Raw genomic sequence first — 20,121 nt, 5'->3', positions numbered from 1 at the left:
AACAAGAGGTTTAGACTATTCCAGTCCTTTAAAGTTGCAATGGCAGATGTTTTTGTTCCCCTTTCTCTGTCTGTGGGTGCACGGCTGCTTCTGCATTTTTCTGGAAACTGGAAACTGAAATCACTAAAATGGATCTCGTCAGCTGGTCTCTCAACGCGATTGATACCATTATTTCAACGATGAGAATGGGAGAAGGGGCTCCCGGATGCCCCGCCGGGACAGACCAGCTGTCTGTGGAGGACTCTGAAGACGTGTGGATATTCGTGGTGTTGGTGTCAGGTTTCCTGCTCATTGGCCTTGGAGGCTTCCTGGCTTACCGGAAAATTAACGAGCTGTCGAGGAATATTGGCCTGATCCCGGAGCTCAGAGATGGATTACACCGCGCTGTGAATTCACAGACTCACATAGATGTCGAGATGAATCGAAAGCTTGGAACTTTGGCCGAGATTCATTATTGGCACAAAAGATGGATGCCATCAAGGAAAGAGTGGACGAATCAGCACGGATTGGGATAGATTAATGTCATGAGAGGTTGAGGACCAACAAACTGTAAGACAGAGAGGAATTTCTAATCGGAATCTGGTGCCCTTGAGCCTGCAAGGCTCCAAAGAAAACTCCCCCCTCTGAAGATATGTGGAATGTGCCGTTGCTATGGCAACTCAACTCTGTCTCCTATCCCAGCCTGGGCGGGACTGCGGGAAGGCCGCTGAAACGTTCCAGAGTCACTGCAACCCTCCAACCCTCAATATTTCGCCCCTATCCACACTGAGGTGACATGCGCTGCTTATCGTGGCTGCAGGAACTGAAGTGTGGATAGTCCCAACCCACCACCCCACCTAGTGGACACTTATGTTGTGTTGTCTGAAGTCTGTTGCATATCTGTCTGAGGTGTTTTTTTTTTTGCAGAGCAAAGCTGCCCTCCTGGTGGAGGGTAACTCTGAAGTGCCTTTTTTTCCCTCCACCTGAACCAATCCTCATGTAACCCTCTTATCTCTATTAAGGTAGCGCGACTCGGGGTTGCGAATGACCACAGTCACCAATTCTTGTCATGTGTCTTGCCCATGTATGTCTGATCTCTGAATTGTGTGTACTGAAACTCTAATTTCCCTCTGGGACTAATAAAGTATCTTTGATTTGATTTGACTTTCTGGAGCAGATTTAGCCATTTTACTTGAAATGCTCTTCACATATGGATGGCGACCTAATGTTTTGTCAAAAACATGAGTAACTTTGGTCGCCTCTAAAATGTTTAATCCTAGAAAAACCTCCTACAATCAGTGTGAAGGTCTCGTTTTTAATGACTGGATCCGGATCCATCCATTAAACTGCCCTGTGTCCATCCCTCCCCTCTGTGCACGAATCGCATGTTCTTGTCTCGGAGCAGCCAAACAGGAAGTGAAGCCAGAGCCGGGCTGTCAAGTGTTCCATCCTGTTTATTATTTGCACATTTCTTGTTTTACACATTGTGTTTAGAGCCTGGTTCTGTTCTTGTTAGGAAACTTTAAGGCGACGAACTTGTTGCAGGTTAACGCAGCTGGCCATTTGTCGTCAGTTTGTTGCCATGGCAACTCATGCTTGTGATTGGGAAACTGTCCGAGAAGAGAGACATGTAGGAGAAGGTTCGGATCGGGCTTCCCCAGATTGTTGGTGGTGGTGATCTGCTGTTATTTTGCAGTTCTGAAGAATCAGGAAGGCTACAAACGGCCTCGTTTTCACCATGAAAACAGTCGTAGCTAGCATGCTAAATCGTTATGTTATGTAGGCACGTCACATTAAAAGAAAGAAAATATCATTTCTATAGCGCCTCTTAAAATACAAATCACGAGACGCTGCACAAAAAGAATAATAACAATAATTAAAGACTAAAAATTTTTTACAAAATGATAAAAAATATGTTTAAAATGAGAATTTTTTTAAATGTAAGGAAAGGGAGAGAGAAAATAAATAGGAAAGAGGGAAATCAGTGGATCGCAGGAAAGGTGGAAAAGGTTGAAGGAGCAGAATAGGGAGAGGGTGATGAAGGTCACACCAACGCCTGAACAAGTGAGTCTTCAGCTGCTTTTTAAAGGAGATCACTGAGTCCACTGATCTCAGGCTCAGGGGGAGAGAGGTCCAGAGTCTGGGGACCACAGCAGCAGATGATCTGTCACCTTTGGTCTTTAGCCTGGTGCTGCACAACCAGTAGGCTTTGATCACTGGACCTCAGGGACTAAGAACAGTGGCGGCGCCGGGGGCGCTATAGCTACCCCTGGATTAGTCATTGCACCCCCAAGTAAATATTAGATATTTTTTTTATAATTTAATTTTAATTTAACGTGTGGATGTGATAATATTTAACATACTAAACAAAAATAATCAGTAAATTATCATATAGATATTAAAAACTTAAACCAAAACAGGAAATGGATGTTAACCTTTGACCTCATTTTCCACCTGCAAACGAGTGAAAGGTAGAGCTAGCGGTAAAACGGATCGGTTTTCACGGGTTCAGTCAGAAATGAATGAATGTTTGGAAGTGATCTCAGACCCACAAACACCTACGGATCTGGATGAAGAGAGTCAACCCTCAACCGCCGCAGCAGTCCAGGGTTTAGCCGCTGGAAGTGCTAACACTAACGTTAGCTAACCTTGCAACACTATAGATGGTTTTCTGTGTGGCTGTATGTGTTTATGATGTATATTAATGATTGTTTCAGGTGTTGTTGAGGTGTTGTGCACGCATGTGTATCTGCAAGTGTTGAAGGTGTTTTAGAGAACAATGACCACTTCCTTCATAGCACCTGCAGAAAAACATTTCTGGAGCCGCCACTGACTGAGAAGATCACCAATGTAAGATGGGGCTTGTCCATGTAAGGCCCTATAGACCAGAACCAGGATCTTGAAATGAACCCTGAAGTTGACTGGCAGCCAGTGAAGCTGGAGGAGAAGCGGGGTGATGTGGGTGTGTTTGGAGGACTTGGTCAGAAGCCGAGCACAGGCGTTCTGAACCACCTGTAGACGGTTCAGGGAGGTTCTGCTCAGACACGTGAAAAGAGAGTTACAGTAGTCTAAGCGTGAGGAGATGAAGGTGTGGAGAACTGTCTCAAGTTCAGAGCAGGACAGAATGGGACTCAGCTTAGCAACGTTCCTGAGATGGAAGAAGGAAGAGCCAACAAGAGAACTGACATGAGAATCCAGGAACTATGGCAGAAAATGCTGACAACGGGTTAAAAGCGTAGGATAGATTTGTGTTTATGGATGTTTGACAGTTTCTATTGTGTCCGGTGTTTTACTGTATTCTGCAACCATGAGATTCTGAGACTCTGGAGGGAACCTGAAGGAAAGAGGTTTGGACCTATCCAGCATGCTTTTTCCACGAACATTTCTCATCAGCTTTTAGTTTTAACCCTGATTACTTGTCTTATTGTGTTGTGCTTGTTTAATGTTTGTTCTGACCAGTTTTATTGTGCCTGTATAGCACCTTGGTGGCTGATTGCATGTCTGTGGGGTGTTAATTAGATAAAGGCCGAGTTGGGTTGAGTTATCTAAAGGAGGTAAATTTGTGTGAAGAGGCTTTTAAAGTTAGACTTCTGCTGAGTACACACCGATGTGGATGAGATGACCCTGGCTGTCCAGCATGATGTTCCCATTGTGTCTGTCTTTGATCTGCAGCAGGAACAGCAGCAAGCTGTAAGCTGCCATGCTGCGGATGAAGTTGTAGCGTGCCTAAAAAGACAAACACGGAAGGAATCATCAGTTCAAACAGTCACTGGGAACAGTTTCTGATGTAACAGTATGAAATAACTGTTTTCCACCTAAAAGTCATTTCCCCTCTCCTCTGACACAGAACTAGTCTGCATGAGATATGGCCTCAAGGTCTCATGCATTTGTTATAACCTGCTTCTTTCCAGCTCAAGAGAAGAATGAAGAATGGACTCTCTCCTTTAATAAATCAAAGAACTCTATTTTAATAAAGCTAATCAAACAAAGTGTTAGTCAATAATAAGATGTGACCAATCTGTGAAATCAAAATATTAATTACTTTATTATAATCCTATAGAATATAATAAGTAATATGACTTTAAATGTTTCCACTAGGACTGATCTCACGTAGCGTTAAGACACGACACGTTGTTTTACTGATCCAATCAGAATCTGCCAGATCTGACGGAGGCGTGGTTTTGGTGGTGTTTGGTAAATCTGTCATCTTTTCATTCGACCATAAACCAAAACATCCGAAGTATAAAACTATGCCCACGTCATCTTTAACGCCAGTTCAAAGTGTTCTAGAGAAGTTGTCGGAGTGGCCAATCCGTAACTTTCCTCTTCAGCCGAAAGAAGCAACGACAAGCTGGATAAAATCTGTTGCTGTTCCACCTGCTGCAACGGTTCCTTTCAGAATAAAAGCTGAACCATCACGACCTAAAGGGGGTCCATCTGATGCTGTCAACGAACTGTCGCTTTTTACCTGGAGACAATCCAAAGACTAGTCTGTCGTACTGCTGGCGCCGTTTCATCGGCTCCGGTACCGAAGGGGGGCCCGAGGACCTGGCATTCTGGATCGTACGGAGGTCTCATTCTAAGGGTGTGTGTGGAGCGACATCATGGCATCGAATGTGTTTATGAATCTCCTAATCGAAGCTTAGCTCACGACATCACCTTCACTTCCCACCAGAACTAATCGCTTCTCCAGATTTGCTGGTTCTGAGCAACACTCCACTCTACACCATTCTCCGTCTCGTCCACCTTAGTTACACCATACATTTAGTGTTAAAGTTAGTCTAGTTTAATTTGTTAAGTAATAAATCTTTAAACTTTTAAAACCTGACTCTGTCTTCTGTTGTCTCTGAGTGAAGACGAGGTTGTTATCTAATCCCTGCAATAAAAAGTTCCAATCTTCTGGTTAACAGTTCCCACAGATCCAAGGTTGATTTCATATTTACTCTGGACTCTCGTGTCTTATGGCTCATTAAATAACATGTAAATTAAACCATTACACTGACGAGGACGTGACTAGGCCTTTACCTTCTGAAATGCTAGCGTGGACTCATCTCCATACTGGTTCCTGAAGTAGTCGTACATCCCAAAGTCCGTCTGTCGGCCCAGCTGGTCACGAGACTTACAGTCTGGGATGCACTCGATCACCCCGCACTGGAGGAACATCAGAATCACATCAGCTGGATCGCCACATCTCTACAGGAAGTGATGGTACCTGACCCCAGCTCTAACGTGGTGGAATATTAAAGGCTCTTACTCCAGGGGCTGTGGCCACAACTCTGTAAGGGAACACGTAGAGATCCAGACCCACCATCTGGAAGATGTTCTTAAACAGGCTGATGATCTGAAGGGCCAGCATGTCCTGCAGGGACAGATCAACCAGTGAAGGACAAAAAAGAACGTCTGGCTTAAACAATCAAAAGCTTCACGATAGCAGAGAGGGAGGACGTCTGGGAGACCTGTCTGCAGTCGTCTCCAACTTTAAAGATGGCGGCTTGCCAGCAGATTCTCTTGGCCTCTTCGTCACTTTTGACCTCGTCCACTGAATCCGAGCGGCTCTGAAGTCCTGCGGGGAAAATGGCAAAGAGGTAAATCATTCTGGACACAAACTGGGACGCGTTTGTTCAATCTGTGGCGAAGAGCCGCACCTTCTTTTTCCAGTTCGCTGACTCCACACCTCTTCACTTTGAACTTGGCCAGGTACGGAGCTTTGGCAGCACTAGGACGTAAGGAGGGGAACACGGCAGATGAAGACTTCGACTCGTTTATTTGTTAAAAGACTTTTTGCCACTTTGGATGATTTGGAGGAACTCCCAGGACTCACCTCTGCATGGGAGTCCCAGACTTGTAGTCTATGTCTAAAACGATGGCCTCCGGGTTACTGGGAAGGTAACAGCCACGCTGGACTTTAATCTGTGACAAGGCTTCCAGGCAGGCCTTCTTCCTCTCTTCCCCTTTGGGAAAAGGTCTGATAAAAACAAACAAATGCAACTTAAAAACAGACTTTGGACGCTTCTATGTCTGAACCTTTGTGAGTCAGACCGCTGAGATCTACGGGTATCTCACTAAATGACTCCGGCCTACAAGTGACAGCCAGGCTCTGCTGCTGGTCCCAGAACAGAGGAGCTAATAGGGAGTGGGAGTCGGGGGGGACAGCTGAGATTTTTCCCCTGCTGTTGCAATTAAAGCTGTAATGAGGGCAGAGGGGAACGCCGGCTCCTCTGGAGGGCTGACAAAACACTTTATGCATGCAGGTTGTCAGAGAGCAGCCCATCAGCTACGCGGCGTTCACCGCGGCTGGCACGCTGAGAAGAGTCTAGAGGTAAGTGTTTTCCACAGCGATGCATGATTAAAGTGACAGGACAGCCGTAAATAACTAAATTAATGAACAGCAAAGGGATTCAGGAGGTGGAAAACGGAGGAAAACACCTTTGCCCGTGGGAAAACGTGTCACTTTGCAAACACCTTTAATATTACCTGGAGAGTGGAGAAAGTCACACCAAAGCAACGACTTCCGTAGTCTTCAAAAACAAAACAATTCAAATAAAGATTTTCTTTTTTTCTCATTAAAACAACAAGACTGACCTTAGATCATGAGAGCGTTATACCGTGTTGGGGATTAAAAGAGCATTTCGCTGAAAATGAAGGGAAATGTTGACAAAGAATGAAGGTAAAAAAAAAAATAATAAATCACTAAAACTTTTACACATCTGCCACCTTGTGGTTTTACACCGTAATGACAGCATGACAGAAACGTGGCTCTAAACCAGGGTATCTGCAGGTTTAAGGGAGCCAAATTTAAGACTTTTTAAGACCTTTTTAAGGCCACTTTGACCAAATTTAAGCTATTTTAAAAATTAAATGCAAGCTATAATTTCCAGCTATTGCCTGGAACCGGTGCTAACCACATCGCGAACGTGGGGATTAGCCAACCATTTACCATTAAGCTTACACTTCCCCCTGGCGCACACTCCCACTAGCTTAACCAGCTAATGTGCTCATATAAAACAGCCCCCTTTCACAACCAAATGAATGTGTACGGTTCCGCTTACGCCAACATCATAAACAAAAAATGTTGAACACCAACTAGAAATTCACGAAAATTTTATAGAAATAAAAGAATCTTGTCTATTGGGTCTTTTGTAATTTAAGACCTTTGTAAACTGTATTTAAGGATTATTTGTCATTTTAAAGGATTTTTAGGGCCTTAAATTTGGAAAAGCCAATTTAAGACTTTAAGACTTTTTAAGGATCCGCGGATACCCTGTAAACTGATCTTCTGCTGAAACAGAGCCAATCAAGTCTTTCACAAAGCAAACATAAACACCGGTGATTCAGAATCAGAGCTGGAGCCTACGCTGCACACCGATATAAAGGACACGCGCTGAGACGGCAGCCACATGATCAATTCTGAAAGCAAACTGGACGTTAGGAGGTTTGTTAGCTGTAGAGGTCGACCGACGTTGGTTTTTTGTTGCTGACGCCGACACGTACTGCTGATTTTTATGGGCTGATTTCATAGCCGACATCTAGACGGGTGTCACCTTATTTTCACGCTAAAATGTCACTAATAACACTAGTTGATGCACAATATTTCTGAAACTGAATCAGTTTTGAACTCTGAATTTAACCAACTGTTGAATATTAACTTTGTGCACTGCTCAGTGTTAAAGTCAGACACCTAAATAAAGTTAAATTGGAGTATTTATTATGCAGATTTTATTTAGTGAACGTGAAAATAATTCTGCAACAGCACTGGGCTGCCCGAAGCTGCGCCTGACTTTAAATCGGCTTTACAAGGACAAATATTAAAAAAGGGTAAATATCGACCCAATAAAGCGGTCTACCCCTAGTTAGCTGAATTAGTGCTCTAACATGTCCAGCAGTGGCCCAGATCGAAGTGTAAAGGCTGGTTCATGCTTCTCCGTCAGCTCCAAAAGGGACAGACACGCACGGACGGACGGAAGCGTTTTGCTCTCATACTTCTCCGTCTCCTGGAGAGCGTTGCAAAGCAATTCCCCGCCAGGACAGCAGAGGGCGTAGCGCTGTTCTGTGGTATCCTGTCATGTATCGGTCCAAGATGGTGTGTTTATATTGTGTTTTTTTGTATATATAAGAGACTTTTTAACAGACATATTTGTCTCTCATCCTCCTCCACCTCTTCATGCTCTCGCCACCTCTAAACCCACGTTTCCTGTCATTTCCGTCCACAAATAAAACGCTTGCTGCGCATCTTTTCACTCCTCCAGTCACGGGGAATTAAACGTTCATGTTTTTAGAGTTTTTTCGAGAGGTATTCTTCAAGCTGCTCCGTGTCTGCCGCTAGTTATCCTCGGCTCTCTTTATGTTTTTGAGGGCGCGATGGCGGCGGTGTAGACGACAGCAGCGTCCTGACCAATCACAAGCTTGCATCGTCCGTCTCGACTGACGGATGTTTAGAAAGGAGAGCTCGACTCCGTCCGTCCTTGCGGAGCGCTCCAGCAGGCCCGCCAGGACGTTGCGTGTCTCCGCGCTGACGCAGACGGAGAAGCACGAATCAGGCTTGAGAGTTGCATGAAAAGTCTTATAAATGAGGCCCAGAGTGTTTGTTAAAGAATTAGGATGAACAAATACAAACCATCAAATAAAAACCTCAGCTGCCATGAAGTCAAACAGTTGTGGTTAAGAGTTGACCCAACGCGTGGTCTTACTTTATAAGGGCGGAAACGTTGGTGATCTTGTTGAAGAAGTCAAACTCTCTCTGGTAGAAGTCTTTGGCCGGGCCCGAAAGCGAACCGGTGATCTCCTCCACCATCTGCTCCAGCAGCTCGCCGATGTCCGCTGCACAGAAACACGAGACAAAAGGGCTGGTTCCTAACGTTTTAGCTCATTCCTCTGAACGAGGCATTTCTGTGCTCGTGTCGGGTCTGTCGGAGAAGGAGAACATCTCACGGTCTTTCTGATGTCCTTCTTCATCCAAGTATATGTTGGTTTTCATGTTCCAGATGAACTGGTGAGCCAGTAGTTGGGACTTCTGAGCGGCCCACAGGATGTACTCTCTCACATAACCCATCTACGTTTGAGCAGAGAACAAACCGTAGCGATCACAAACAGGGTTTAAATGTAAACACAGAATACAGAATTTACCTTGTCGTAGCGAAGAGCTTGGACAATCTGAGGAATGTAAAATAAGATCGCATCCTAGAAGTAACAAAAAATAAGGAGAAATATGTTGAGTTCATGTAAAGTAAACAAAAACAACAATATATTATATTTTTGTGTTTTGGTTAAGCATACAGGTGGAAAGGAGCGCAGCACTTTGACTCCATACTGGGCGGTGAGGGGGTGAGGAGGGTACATGGAGGAGAAGTAGGACAGTCCAGTCGGGGGGTCTGCTGGAGCCCAGCACAAGATGTGGCTCAGTTCTGGAGAGTCAGCATCTATGGTGTGCCACGTCACCAGAAACTAGAGAAAAAAATACATTTTTGATGAGATTAACGTCAGAAACACGAAACGATGGTGTTACAGTGACGCCTCAAAGGGACTTTACGGAGTTTTGAATGTTTATGCTCGTGATCGCCCCCTCAGGCCAAAAGCGTAACGGCAGCTTCAATAGTAGGCTCGTGCACGAGGCGCGAATGCTGTACGTGCACACTCCTCAACGAAAATAACAGCTGAGACAGTCGTGTGTGTGTGTGTGTGTGTGTGTGTGTGTCGGAGGACAGGAGAACGCGCAGCTAATTAATTAAATAATGTGGTTCTGTAGCTTTCTCTTCAGCACAGCCGACAAAGGTTTATGATGGGTCAGTCCTCCTGCATGCTCAGATCATTCCCTTCCCTTGCTTGAAAAATTGTTCCAAAATGAAAGTTGAACCCACATCTTTTTTATCTGTGAATTCAATGCCGTTCGGCGAGTCTCAAATAAAAATTTGGGCATCTTACTGTAAAAAACATATACCATTAATGTAAAAAAGAAACTAAATAAACTATGTTCACACCCAGAATCAAACCCAGGTCTTCTGCATGAGAGTCAGACATCTTACAAGGTGAGCTACACTCTAGTAACATTCACAGTATCTGTAACTTTTATATCCTTGATGACAGCTGAAACAACGTCAAACCAAAGAACGGTTCGGAGTGAAAATGGCTATTTTGTTGCTAATTAGCAGGAAATATCTAGAAGAAAGTTCTACAGAAAGTAGCTAAGGGTCCTCAGAAATGTAGCTAGCTTTGTCACTAGGCATTAGGAACAGCGACAAAGTGGCACTGCCTCTCTCTCTGCTGCTAAAGCTACGGATAGCAAATGCTAGGGGCGATGCCTGAGCGTGAACGCGCATGAATCTGCAAAGCTCACTGGAAGGACACAAACCGAGGACAATATTTTCCTGACATACAGGGTTTATGTAGTTGTCTGAAAATGTAACACGTTTAAAAAAATACCGCGATAATGCCGAAAACCGTGGTAATTTTGGTCACAATAACCGTGAGGTTACATTTTCACACCGTGACGACCCTACCTAGCCGCCACGTTAGATGACACGGACAGAAGAAAAAGATGAGTTGGAGAAGCGAATGAAGCGGGAAATGCCGGCATCACCACGAAAACGCTGTCAGAGAAGTCTGAAGTTCTTCACAGTTTTCTGGAGTTGTCGGTGACGGAGTGGAATTTTTGTTTTTCTTTAGAATCGCCACGCCTGAAAAACACCTGCTGGGACCGGGAGGGAATGGGGATTACTTTAACGGGATTGAAATGGGAGGTCATTTTTCACCTTGCTTTCTGGGATTGGGACAAGATAAGTTTTTTAAATGGGAGTGAGTTCAGAAAGCGAAGAAAATCCATTCCCATGTCACCCTCTACTGCAGAAATCCTCCAAATGAATCTGCTCTTGTAGCTAAAAAGTGTGCAGTCGTCCTGGATTGTTAGTGTTCAAGTAAAAGTAATTTTAGCTACAGTAGATCTAAACTGAAATGAGGAAACTTCTTTATAAGAATTTGTAGATGAATCTTTTTCTTTTATCGTTTCATTTGCAAAATCTGGGTTTATTTGTATGATTTAAAATAGTTTTTAATATTTTGCTACCGCCACATTCCTTTGAAAAACAACCTCATCATTTGTGACAACTCGGGATCATTTAAGTGTCCTGTGTGACCCGCGCAGAAGAGCTCACCTTTACAGCCTCAGGAACGTCACACACAGCAGCCGGATCCATCCGCACCAGACGCGTCACTTCAGTCACGATGCACTCCGTGTTTTTAAATCTAAAAACAAAAATAACAAAAAAAGACAAAACCAAACAAGCCCATTTCAATTAAAACAATCATTTGATTTATCGTTGATTATTTCCTGTTGCTGTTTACAAAACATTTTGGTCACAATGATGCAACGAAAGTTAAAAACTGCATCATGCAGAGAAGGAAGTCAGGTTGTTTAAACATCTTTGGTGCGTTCTTGCTGTGTTGAGTTTCAGATTCCATCTTTCAGCTCTTTTTAAAACACAGAAAAGGTTTAACCCTTTGATGCATAATGGTCACTACAGTGGACAGGTACTCAAAATTGTTATTTATTTGTTTTTGCTATGAAGCACAGCTGTTGAAGACTTTATTGCATGTGAGCCCCTCCATTTGGACTTCAGCAAGTCAAGCCACCATATTTCATGCTCAGAATGCACGCTGTCCACTGAGCTGGACGTGTAATAAACTATTTGTAAATGAACAAAATGTTACAAAAATTGTTTGTTGAAATTTGTTTCATTCACACCTAAAGATGAATGAAAAAAAATGTTTAAAAAATCATGGTTGAAGATTTCATAATTCATGCATCAAAGTGTTAATTACCTGCAACGTTTCGTTTGCAGCTGCAGACATCATCAGGCTGACGCCGGCGGTGGATAAACGGAGGAAGTGACGCCACCGCCGGCGTCGGCCTGACGATGTTGGCAGCTGCAAACGAAGCGTTGCAGGTAATTAACACTTTTCTGTGTTTTAAAAAGAACTGAAAGATGGAAGCTAGGTTGTTTCTGTTTACCTGGCAGGCAGCTGCAGGGCGAGGTAAGGTGCAATGCTCCAGGCCAGGTTCACATTGTCTTTCCACTGTTTTTCTGTCAGACTGATGTATTTGGACCTCCAGTTGGCAATGCTGGTCTCTACCGATTGCTCTGTGGTAATCGCGAGCTCCTGAGAGGATAACGGGTTGTACCAGATTGTCAGACGCTCGATCTCGCTGGCCTGAGGAGGAACGCACAGGTGATGAGTTTAAATTCCATCAGAATATTGTTTTCCTAAAGGGGCTGCTGTAGGTGTTTCCTTTACCATCACCCATTTAATAGGGTAGAAAGTTGTTGAAAGAGGGTGAATACCAGTAAAGCCAGTAGCAGAGTCCTGCGCTTCATGTAATATTTGTGCAGCTGGGAGCCTCGGTTACTTTTTTTAGAGAGCCCTAAACAAAACAGAACGAAAATATCAGTGGAGTTATGTTCGCCTCATATTAACTCATTCAGCTGAGAAGGAAAAGCAGATGGAGGTAAATCGCAGAGACTTTAGTCTACACGCTTCACCTGACTTCTTGGAAAGTGTGGACATCCCAGAGGACAGAGGGTAAGTGTTGATCCAGCCCTGAGGAATCTGCTGCCTCTGACCGACAGCTACGTCCAGACTGCTCCGGCTGTCCGCCGCTGCCATCACAGACAAGCTGTTCACCGACACGTCTTGCGGATCTGGATAGACACAAATGTAAAATAAACAGTTGAAACCTTCATTTCAACATAAATATAACTTTTAAAGTGAATCTTTACTAGTTACCTGGTGGAACCAGCTGATGGGCTGTCAGGTATTTCTTGTCAGACTGCAGACAGGCGTAGAACTTGATCATGATGCTGATGTCTTCTCTTAGCCTCTGATCTGCCTGAGTGGGAAACCTGGGAGCAACACTAAAGAAAAACAGAGAAGAAAAAGTCTCCCATAAAACTTTCTTTTACTTTTTTCCTTCTTTTTTCAATAAAGTTGCTGTCGTCTCCGGTATGAATAACCCTTTTTTCCACTGCATGTGAAAGCGGCGGGAAACGTACTACCCGGCGTATAGCCGCTGTTACAGTGGGCGCTCCTTTCCACCGGTTTTGGACGCACCCCAGAAACAAAAGGACACCATCAGCTTTTACGTGCAGTGGAAAAAAGAGTTATTCTTTTTCTTCCGGCTCTCGGACGGTGCAGACGCTTCTCCTCTCCTCCATATCTTATCCTCAAGGCCGTTGTCTGTCTCTGGGTGCTGGGTGCACGGCTGCTTCTGCATTTTTTCTGGAAACTGAAATTCACTAAAATGGATCTCGTCAGTTGGTCTCTCAACGCGGTTGATACAATTTATTTCAACGATGAGAACGGGAGAAGGGGCTCCCGGATGCCCCGCCGGGACAGACCAGCTGTCTGTGGAGGACTCTGAAGACGTGTGGATATCCGTGGTGTTGGTGTCAGGTTTACTGTTTATTGGCCTTGGAGGCTTCCTGGCTTACAGGAAAATTAATGAGCTGTTGAGGAATATTAGCCTGATCCCGGAGCTCAGAGATGGTTTGCACCGCGCTGTGAATTCACAGACTCACATAATTGTCGAGATGAATCGAAAGCTTGGAACTTTGGCCGAGATTCATTCATTGGCACAAAAGATGGATGTCATCAAGGAGAGAGTGGACGAATCAGCACGGATTGGGATAGATTAATGTCCATTATTGGGATTTTGAGAGGTTGAGGACCAAGGAACTTTAAGACAGAGAGGAAAGTATCTCTGTCTGGCCCCAAAACAATTTCTAATCGGAATCTGGTGCCCTTGAGCCTGCAAGGCTCCAACGAAAACTCCCCCCTCAGAAGATATGTGGAATGTGCCGTCGCTATGGCAACTCAACTCTGTCTCCTTTCCCAGCCTGGGCGGGACTGTGGGAAGGCCGCTGAAACGTTCCAGGGTCACTGAAACCCTCCAACCCTCAATGCTCCTCCCCCTATCCACACTGAGGTGACATGCGCTGCTTATCATGGCTGCAGGAACTGAAGTGTGGATAGTCCCAACCCACCACCCCACCTAGTGGACACATGTTGTGTTGTCTGAAGTCTGTTGCATATCTGTCTGAGGTGTTTTTTTTTTTTGCAGAGCAAAGCTGCCCTCCTGGTGGGAGAGTAACTCTGAAGTGCCTTTTTTCCCTCCACCTGAACCAATCCTCATGTAACCCTCTGATCTCTATTAAGGTAGCGCGACTCAGGGTTGCGAATGACCACAGTCACCAATTCTTGTCATGTGTCTTGCCCATGTATGTCTGATCTCTGAATTGTTGTACTGAAACTCTAATTTCCCTCTGGGATTAATAAAGTATCTTTGATTTGAATTGATTATGTTTCAAGTCAATTTTTTACACGCTATGCTTCGAAAACACATCAAACTCCGCAGTTTAGATTGCACCAGACAGGAAGTCAAACACAAAAGCAGTGTAAAACATCTGGAAACTTTCAAAACAAAAGTCATGTGCACTAGGTCACTTCCTGTGAGCTTCCTGTAACAGAACCGTTTTTGATACATGCAGGTGTCTTTTTCCACGCTCGTGATTGTGTGTGGACTTCTGAAATCACGTGTGGGGTTGCAATTCTCCAATGATTTTGTGACGTCACGAGATCAGCTGTGTGGAACGCTTTTGCTCCTGTTTGGCATCAGAATTGCTGCTGGTTGGGAATGCGCTCGTGGGTAAAAAACTGCTATTACATTACCAACCGTTTCACAGCCAGTGGAAAGGAGAGTTCATGTAGAAAAAAGTAGAAGTCAGCCAAAGCAGCAGGATCTGGAGTCTTAGTTCCTGATATTTGGACATCTCGCCTCTGACTGGCTAACAACAACGGGACTCTGCCACGTTTGCGTTGCATCGCTGATGTTTTTATCCCCACAAATAACACTGAAGAAGTTCTGCTACGTTATGGAGCTGCTTATGCTAATGGTTAGCTTCTACTAACTGAGACGCTCTCTGCCCTCTCCTCGACCCTAAAGCAACAACAGCCTTCCCCGTAGTGAACCCAGATTGGTGGGTCCATGGGTGTTAAGTGACAGCGTGACATAGATCTGACTGGCTTTTGTTAACTGAGCATTTCCCGTTTATTTTCAATCAGAAGCAAATGAAGGAAATAGGGGTAGAAGAATATTTTCACATTTAGCCTGCATGTGTGACTAATCGTATTTGAAAAAGAACGAGTAAAAAAGGTTTCTCTGTGAACTTCCTCTTTAAATCTTTCTAAAACTATTAGTGTTCCAATCTGGTAACAACAAATATGTATGTGTGTATATTTTTACCACCTGAAATAGTCAAAAGCTGTGGAGTAAATCTTCTCTCGGAGGACGTTTCTGATGGTGGCATTTGTCACAACGTCAGCATGGAGCAGAGTCAAACCCAGCGTCAGCAGTCTGAAACAGAGTAAAGGTGATCAGATATTAGTTTATTTTATTTCTCCCAAGATCTCCCTCCCACCTGTGACTGTACAGCAGATCAGCGCCTTAGATGGCTGCTCTCGCTGGGGGTAACAGGATGCCAGCCCCTCCCTGCCTTCCTCTTCAGCCGAAAGAACCGACGACAAGCTGGATAAAATCTGTTGCTGTTCCACCTGCTGCAACGGTTCCTTTCAGAATAAAAGCTGAACCATCACGACCCAGGTTTGGGTCTTGTTAGATGCCGATAAACAGTCGTGACCCGGAAGTATCTCAAGACTGGTCTGGTCGGCAATTGCTGCTTTTCCTACCAGTTTTGGTTCCAGAGAAGGTCCAAGCTGGACCTCGGCATTCCTGATCTAATGGGGACCACCGCTCAGGGTATGTAGACCGGAAAATGGCATTGAATGTGTTTATGAATCTCCTAACCAAAGCGTAGCTCCGACATCACCTTCACTTCCCACCAGAATTAATCGCTTCTTCAGATTTGCTGGTTCTGAGCAACATTCCACATTACACCATTCTTCGTCTCATCCACCTTAGTTACACCATACATTTAGTGTTAAAGTTAGTCTAGTTTAATCTGTTTAGTAATAAATCTTTAAACTTTTAAACCCGACTCTCTCTTCTGTTGTCTCTGCATTAATACGAAGCTGTTATCTAATCCCTGCAATAAAAAGTTCCAATCTTCTGGTTAAAATAACCCAACAGATCCATAAGGTTGATTTCATATTTACTCTGGAATCTCATGTCTTATGGCTCCTTACATAACATGTAAATTAAACCATTACATTGCACTGATAACATGGAAGTACCTGAATCTTGGACCGATGGCAGCAACGTGTCGGTTTAGGCTGCTTTTGGGTCCTCCGACACTGAGAGAAAGAGATCTCTGCAAAATGGAAATAAAAATCTCCACCTGGTCCACGCTGCTGTATTTGGCTATCTCAAACCGCTGCACCAGGAACTGGAAGACGAAATGGAAAATTAAAGACGCGTATTAAAGAGTGTTTGTGAATAAAATGACCTGTGGCATTACCTCACAAATACAGTAATATAAGCATACACATCCTCCCTGAAGGATTTAACTGTCACTGACCTCTATCCACAGGAAGTGAGGGATGACATCAGGAGCGCAGGGGGCAGGCTGGCTTTCCTCGGAGACTGCCAGGGGGCCGGCCTCAGCTATAGCCTCTGAAAACAAACCCATCTTTAGCTCCACCGTCATATGCCACGCTCCGGCCATCTCACGCATGAACTATGACGACAAAAAAGAAACCATAAACACCTGTCTGTCCATCATCATTAACCATCAGGCTGACATCACTTCAGGGACAAAATGATAAATATACATACTGGCACTTCCACTCCATTGTGTGCAGCTAGGAGCCACTCCCAGCAGGCAATGGCGGTTTCCATCCCGTGTTCTGTGAACATCTTCAGTGGGGACCAGCACAGATGATGGAGCAGCTGTGGGTCACAGTCTGAAAGGTAACGACCACCTAGAGTTAACAGACTGATCGGCGCCCTTGAGCCAGCAAGGCTCCAACGAAAACTCCCTCCTCAGAAGATATGTGGAATGTGCAGTCGCTATGGCAACTCAACTCTGTCTCCTTTCCCAGCCTGGGTGGAACAGCGGGAGGGCTGCCGAAGTGTCCAGGGTCACTGCAACCCTCCAACCCTCAAACCCCCCCCCCCCCCCCCACACACACACACACACACACACAGAGGTGTCATGCGCCGCTCATCGTGGCTGCAAGAACTGAAGTGGGGATAGTCCCAATCCACCCCCCCACCTAGTGGACACTTATGTTGTGTTGTCTGAAGTCTGTTGCATATCTGTCTGAGGTGTTTTTTTGCAGAGCAAAGCTGCCCTCGTGGTGGAGGGTAACTCTGAAGTGTCTTTTTTCCCTCCACCTGAACCAATCCTCATGTAACCCTCTGATCTCTATTAAGGTAGCGCGACTCAGGGTTGCGAATGACCACAGTCGCCAATTCTTGTCATGTGTCCTGCCCATGTATGTCTGATCTCTGAATTGTGTGTACTGAAACTCTAATTTCCCTCTGGGATTAATAAAGTATTGATTGATTGACTGATTGATTGATTGATGACACAAAACAACTAAATGTACAGATCCAAACTAATATTTACGAGGAGACAGCATCTGTACTAGGGGTGTGAGTAAATATCCATACACATATAATCATATGAAATAAGGTGATATTTCAATGCACTAATATTTTTATTGAGGATTTACATGCAAACATTTACACGTATTTCTTTCGAGTGGTGCAATTCAAATGCTGACTGCTAGGTGGCGCTTTTTACCACCTTCATGCTGACGGAACGACGACGACGTCTCACGAAAACGCTGGATGTGTCTTTAGAGCACCTGGCCTGAGTTTTCAAATATAATTTGCTTAAAAATTACAAATAATACCAATACACACGCCAACTCTTTACCCACTTTTGGTTGTTATGAGCAGGGCGGCCATCTTGAACATGGCTTGAGTGAAGGATTCTGGGTCTTTTCTCTCAAGAGCGCTTGTCATCTGATGGATCATCAACTTGGTGAGGTCGGAGTGGCTGTTAGTAGCCTCTGAGAACTGGATCATGCCGACCACCTACAGAGACACAAAGGAGACTCACTCTGACAGCCTCAGAGAACACCACCTGATGGAGGAAGAGGTCTACCTCTCCTGTGTAACGGTTCCTCAAGTTGAGCGACGCCATGAAGTTGGAGTAGTCCTTCTTTACACACGCTGGTCTCTCTGTCAACTGAGTGGTCTAAACAGGAAGCATAGTTGAAGTAAAACTTGTGGTCAAAAATCCTGAAACTTAAGAGGACACAAAACTGCAAAGAAACATCTGGATCTACTGAAGGCATCATGCCTGAGCCGTGTCTCTCCGTGTTTTAGTGTTCAGACCAACCTGAGGAAAAGCAGCCTGTGGTCGGCCGCGTGGTGGAGGACAGCATCAGCATAACGAGTTAGCCAAACGGACAACCAGCCAATCAACCCACCCGTCCGTTGCAGGTAAGTTACGAGGTAACCGGCAAATCCGTAAACCAGTCAAGCAACCAGGTGGGCGGTTTGGTACCGTTAAATAAAGACAAAATACAACAAATGGAGCAAATGAGGAGACGGATGCAGCAGAATGCAAGCCCAACAACATGTAAGAAACGCGCAGCAAGCAAGCAAAACAACCTCACACAGACTAGTAAACATGCATACATGGCACACTGTACTGTAAACTACCAGGTAACGTTCACCCAATTGTTTACAGAGCAACTGTACATAGTTTATACAGAATAAAACACGCAACAAACACGTTGGTTCAGTGATAACAAAACGGCAAAGCTGCTACTGTTACGGTACATTCGCTGTGTTAAAAAAACCTTGGACAAATGTAAACGAGCGCTAAACCAGCAAGCTGAGGCCAAACGTAGGTAAACAAACTTAAGCTTTAAAGAGTCGTGTGTGTGTGTGTGTGTGTGTGTGTGTGTGTGTGTGTGTGTGTGTGTGTGTGTGCGTGCGTGTGTGTGAGACCCACGCCTAGTGTGGTGCTCTGTCTGTTGTAGCCGGCGAAGTGCAGTATGCTCTCTGTGGCCATGGCGAGGCCCGTGTGCTGGGACAGCCCCGACACCCAGATCTGATGCTTGTTCAGGTACTCCTGGAGTCCAGTGAGAATGATCAGAAAGCAGAAAAATATTCATGGAACAGATCAGGCAGCCATTTTCCTGTCAAATAAGTATGACCTCTTTCCACTTTCAGTAACAAAAACGAATAAATACATAAAAATATAAAGGTTGCTGCAACTGAAAATATAAATAGGACTCATGGGACAAACTGACCTGTAGGTGGGACTTTGTGACGGAAGGGGCCCATTTCATTGCTTCTTTTAAGATCTCACCACAACGAGCAGCAAAATCTTTGACGATGCTCTGAAACAGAACAGGTTACACTTTTTATTGATCCTGTAACTTTCTGCAGACCAGTGTAGTTAAAACCGACGCTCTGCTGACCTCTAGTGGTCAGATATGCATTGACACTCCAAGCTCACCTCTCTGGCTTCATATGTGTCAGGTACAGTGATCCTGTAAGGAGTGTCGGGAATGTCGTAGTACGGCTGATCCTTGTGAATATCCTAAACCAACAGAGGGAATTTGTTACTGCTCGGTTGCATCTATTCAACCAGGAAGATGATTTAATTTAAACTAAATCGATAATCCTGGTACGCAATAACATCGATGCAATACTTGTGCAATACCAGATTTACATAATATGTCTGTGTCCCTTACAGAATGATGCATAGTTCTGGAACCCAAGTTTTTCATTTTTTATTTATGGTTTTTAGTGGCTGAAGGTTACAGGAATAGCTCGCTGCCTAGCGATGGGTACCGAATTCGGTACTTTTTAAGGTACCGACCGAATTCCATATTACCGACCGAGCACCGATTCACGTGATTTCAAACGGTGCCTCGTTTCGGTACCCGTCCTTCATAACGAGAACTTGCCTAGACAGCTGCGCATGCGCAAGAGCGTTATGTCGTCGGTCGCTGCGAGCGAGTTGTAAACAGAGCAGCACGGTAGAAAGAACGCACGCTAAAGCTTGGGTCCACTTCACTAAATGTGATGGGTAACTGGGTGATGATGAAACCAGCGACAACGATCTAAGTGAGACATCCTCATCTTAATCTGCTCCGGTAGGTAAATAAAAT

General features: G+C 44.7%; 1 protein-coding gene across 3 annotated transcripts in view; it reads right to left on the bottom strand.

Annotated features, from left to right (window-relative positions):
• The window catches only part of pi4kab (phosphatidylinositol 4-kinase, catalytic, alpha b), a 53,750-nt gene that overhangs the window by 1,338 nt on the left and 32,291 nt on the right, over nucleotides 1-20,121 (bottom strand). The window contains exons 27-51 of one of the 3 annotated variants that reach the window (XM_054731634.2): nucleotides 19,464-19,547; nucleotides 19,255-19,344; nucleotides 18,954-19,073; nucleotides 18,333-18,347; nucleotides 18,096-18,188; nucleotides 17,869-18,025; nucleotides 16,757-16,884; nucleotides 16,500-16,658; nucleotides 16,216-16,367; nucleotides 15,272-15,379; nucleotides 12,754-12,881; nucleotides 12,510-12,668; nucleotides 12,312-12,391; nucleotides 11,981-12,180; nucleotides 11,124-11,214; nucleotides 9,253-9,420; nucleotides 9,103-9,156; nucleotides 8,908-9,028; nucleotides 8,667-8,796; nucleotides 5,801-5,944; nucleotides 5,625-5,695; nucleotides 5,436-5,542; nucleotides 5,234-5,338; nucleotides 5,005-5,130; nucleotides 3,585-3,705 (exon numbers count right to left, since the gene is read on the bottom strand). In XM_054731634.2, the coding sequence (XP_054587609.2) occupies nucleotides 3,585-3,705; nucleotides 5,005-5,130; nucleotides 5,234-5,338; nucleotides 5,436-5,542; nucleotides 5,625-5,695; nucleotides 5,801-5,944; nucleotides 8,667-8,796; nucleotides 8,908-9,028; nucleotides 9,103-9,156; nucleotides 9,253-9,420; nucleotides 11,124-11,214; nucleotides 11,981-12,180; nucleotides 12,312-12,391; nucleotides 12,510-12,668; nucleotides 12,754-12,881; nucleotides 15,272-15,379; nucleotides 16,216-16,367; nucleotides 16,500-16,658; nucleotides 16,757-16,884; nucleotides 17,869-18,025; nucleotides 18,096-18,188; nucleotides 18,333-18,347; nucleotides 18,954-19,073; nucleotides 19,255-19,344; nucleotides 19,464-19,547 (2,911 nt within the window). Of the gene's footprint in view, nucleotides 1-3,584; nucleotides 3,706-5,004; nucleotides 5,131-5,233; nucleotides 5,339-5,435; nucleotides 5,543-5,624; nucleotides 5,696-5,800; nucleotides 5,945-8,666; nucleotides 8,797-8,907; nucleotides 9,029-9,102; nucleotides 9,157-9,252; nucleotides 9,421-11,123; nucleotides 11,215-11,980; nucleotides 12,181-12,264; nucleotides 12,392-12,509; nucleotides 12,669-12,753; nucleotides 12,882-15,271; nucleotides 15,380-16,215; nucleotides 16,368-16,499; nucleotides 16,659-16,756; nucleotides 16,885-17,868; nucleotides 18,026-18,095; nucleotides 18,189-18,332; nucleotides 18,348-18,953; nucleotides 19,074-19,254; nucleotides 19,345-19,463; nucleotides 19,548-20,121 lie in introns of those variants that run through there. The other 2 variants (XM_054731635.2, XM_070546201.1) reach the window with 2 other exon arrangements.

Source organism: Nothobranchius furzeri, chromosome 17, assembly GCF_043380555.1.
Source record: "Nothobranchius furzeri strain GRZ-AD chromosome 17, NfurGRZ-RIMD1, whole genome shotgun sequence".
NCBI lineage: Eukaryota > Metazoa > Chordata > Actinopteri > Cyprinodontiformes > Nothobranchiidae > Nothobranchius > Nothobranchius furzeri.
This window is presented reverse-complemented; position numbering and strand designations above follow the sequence as displayed.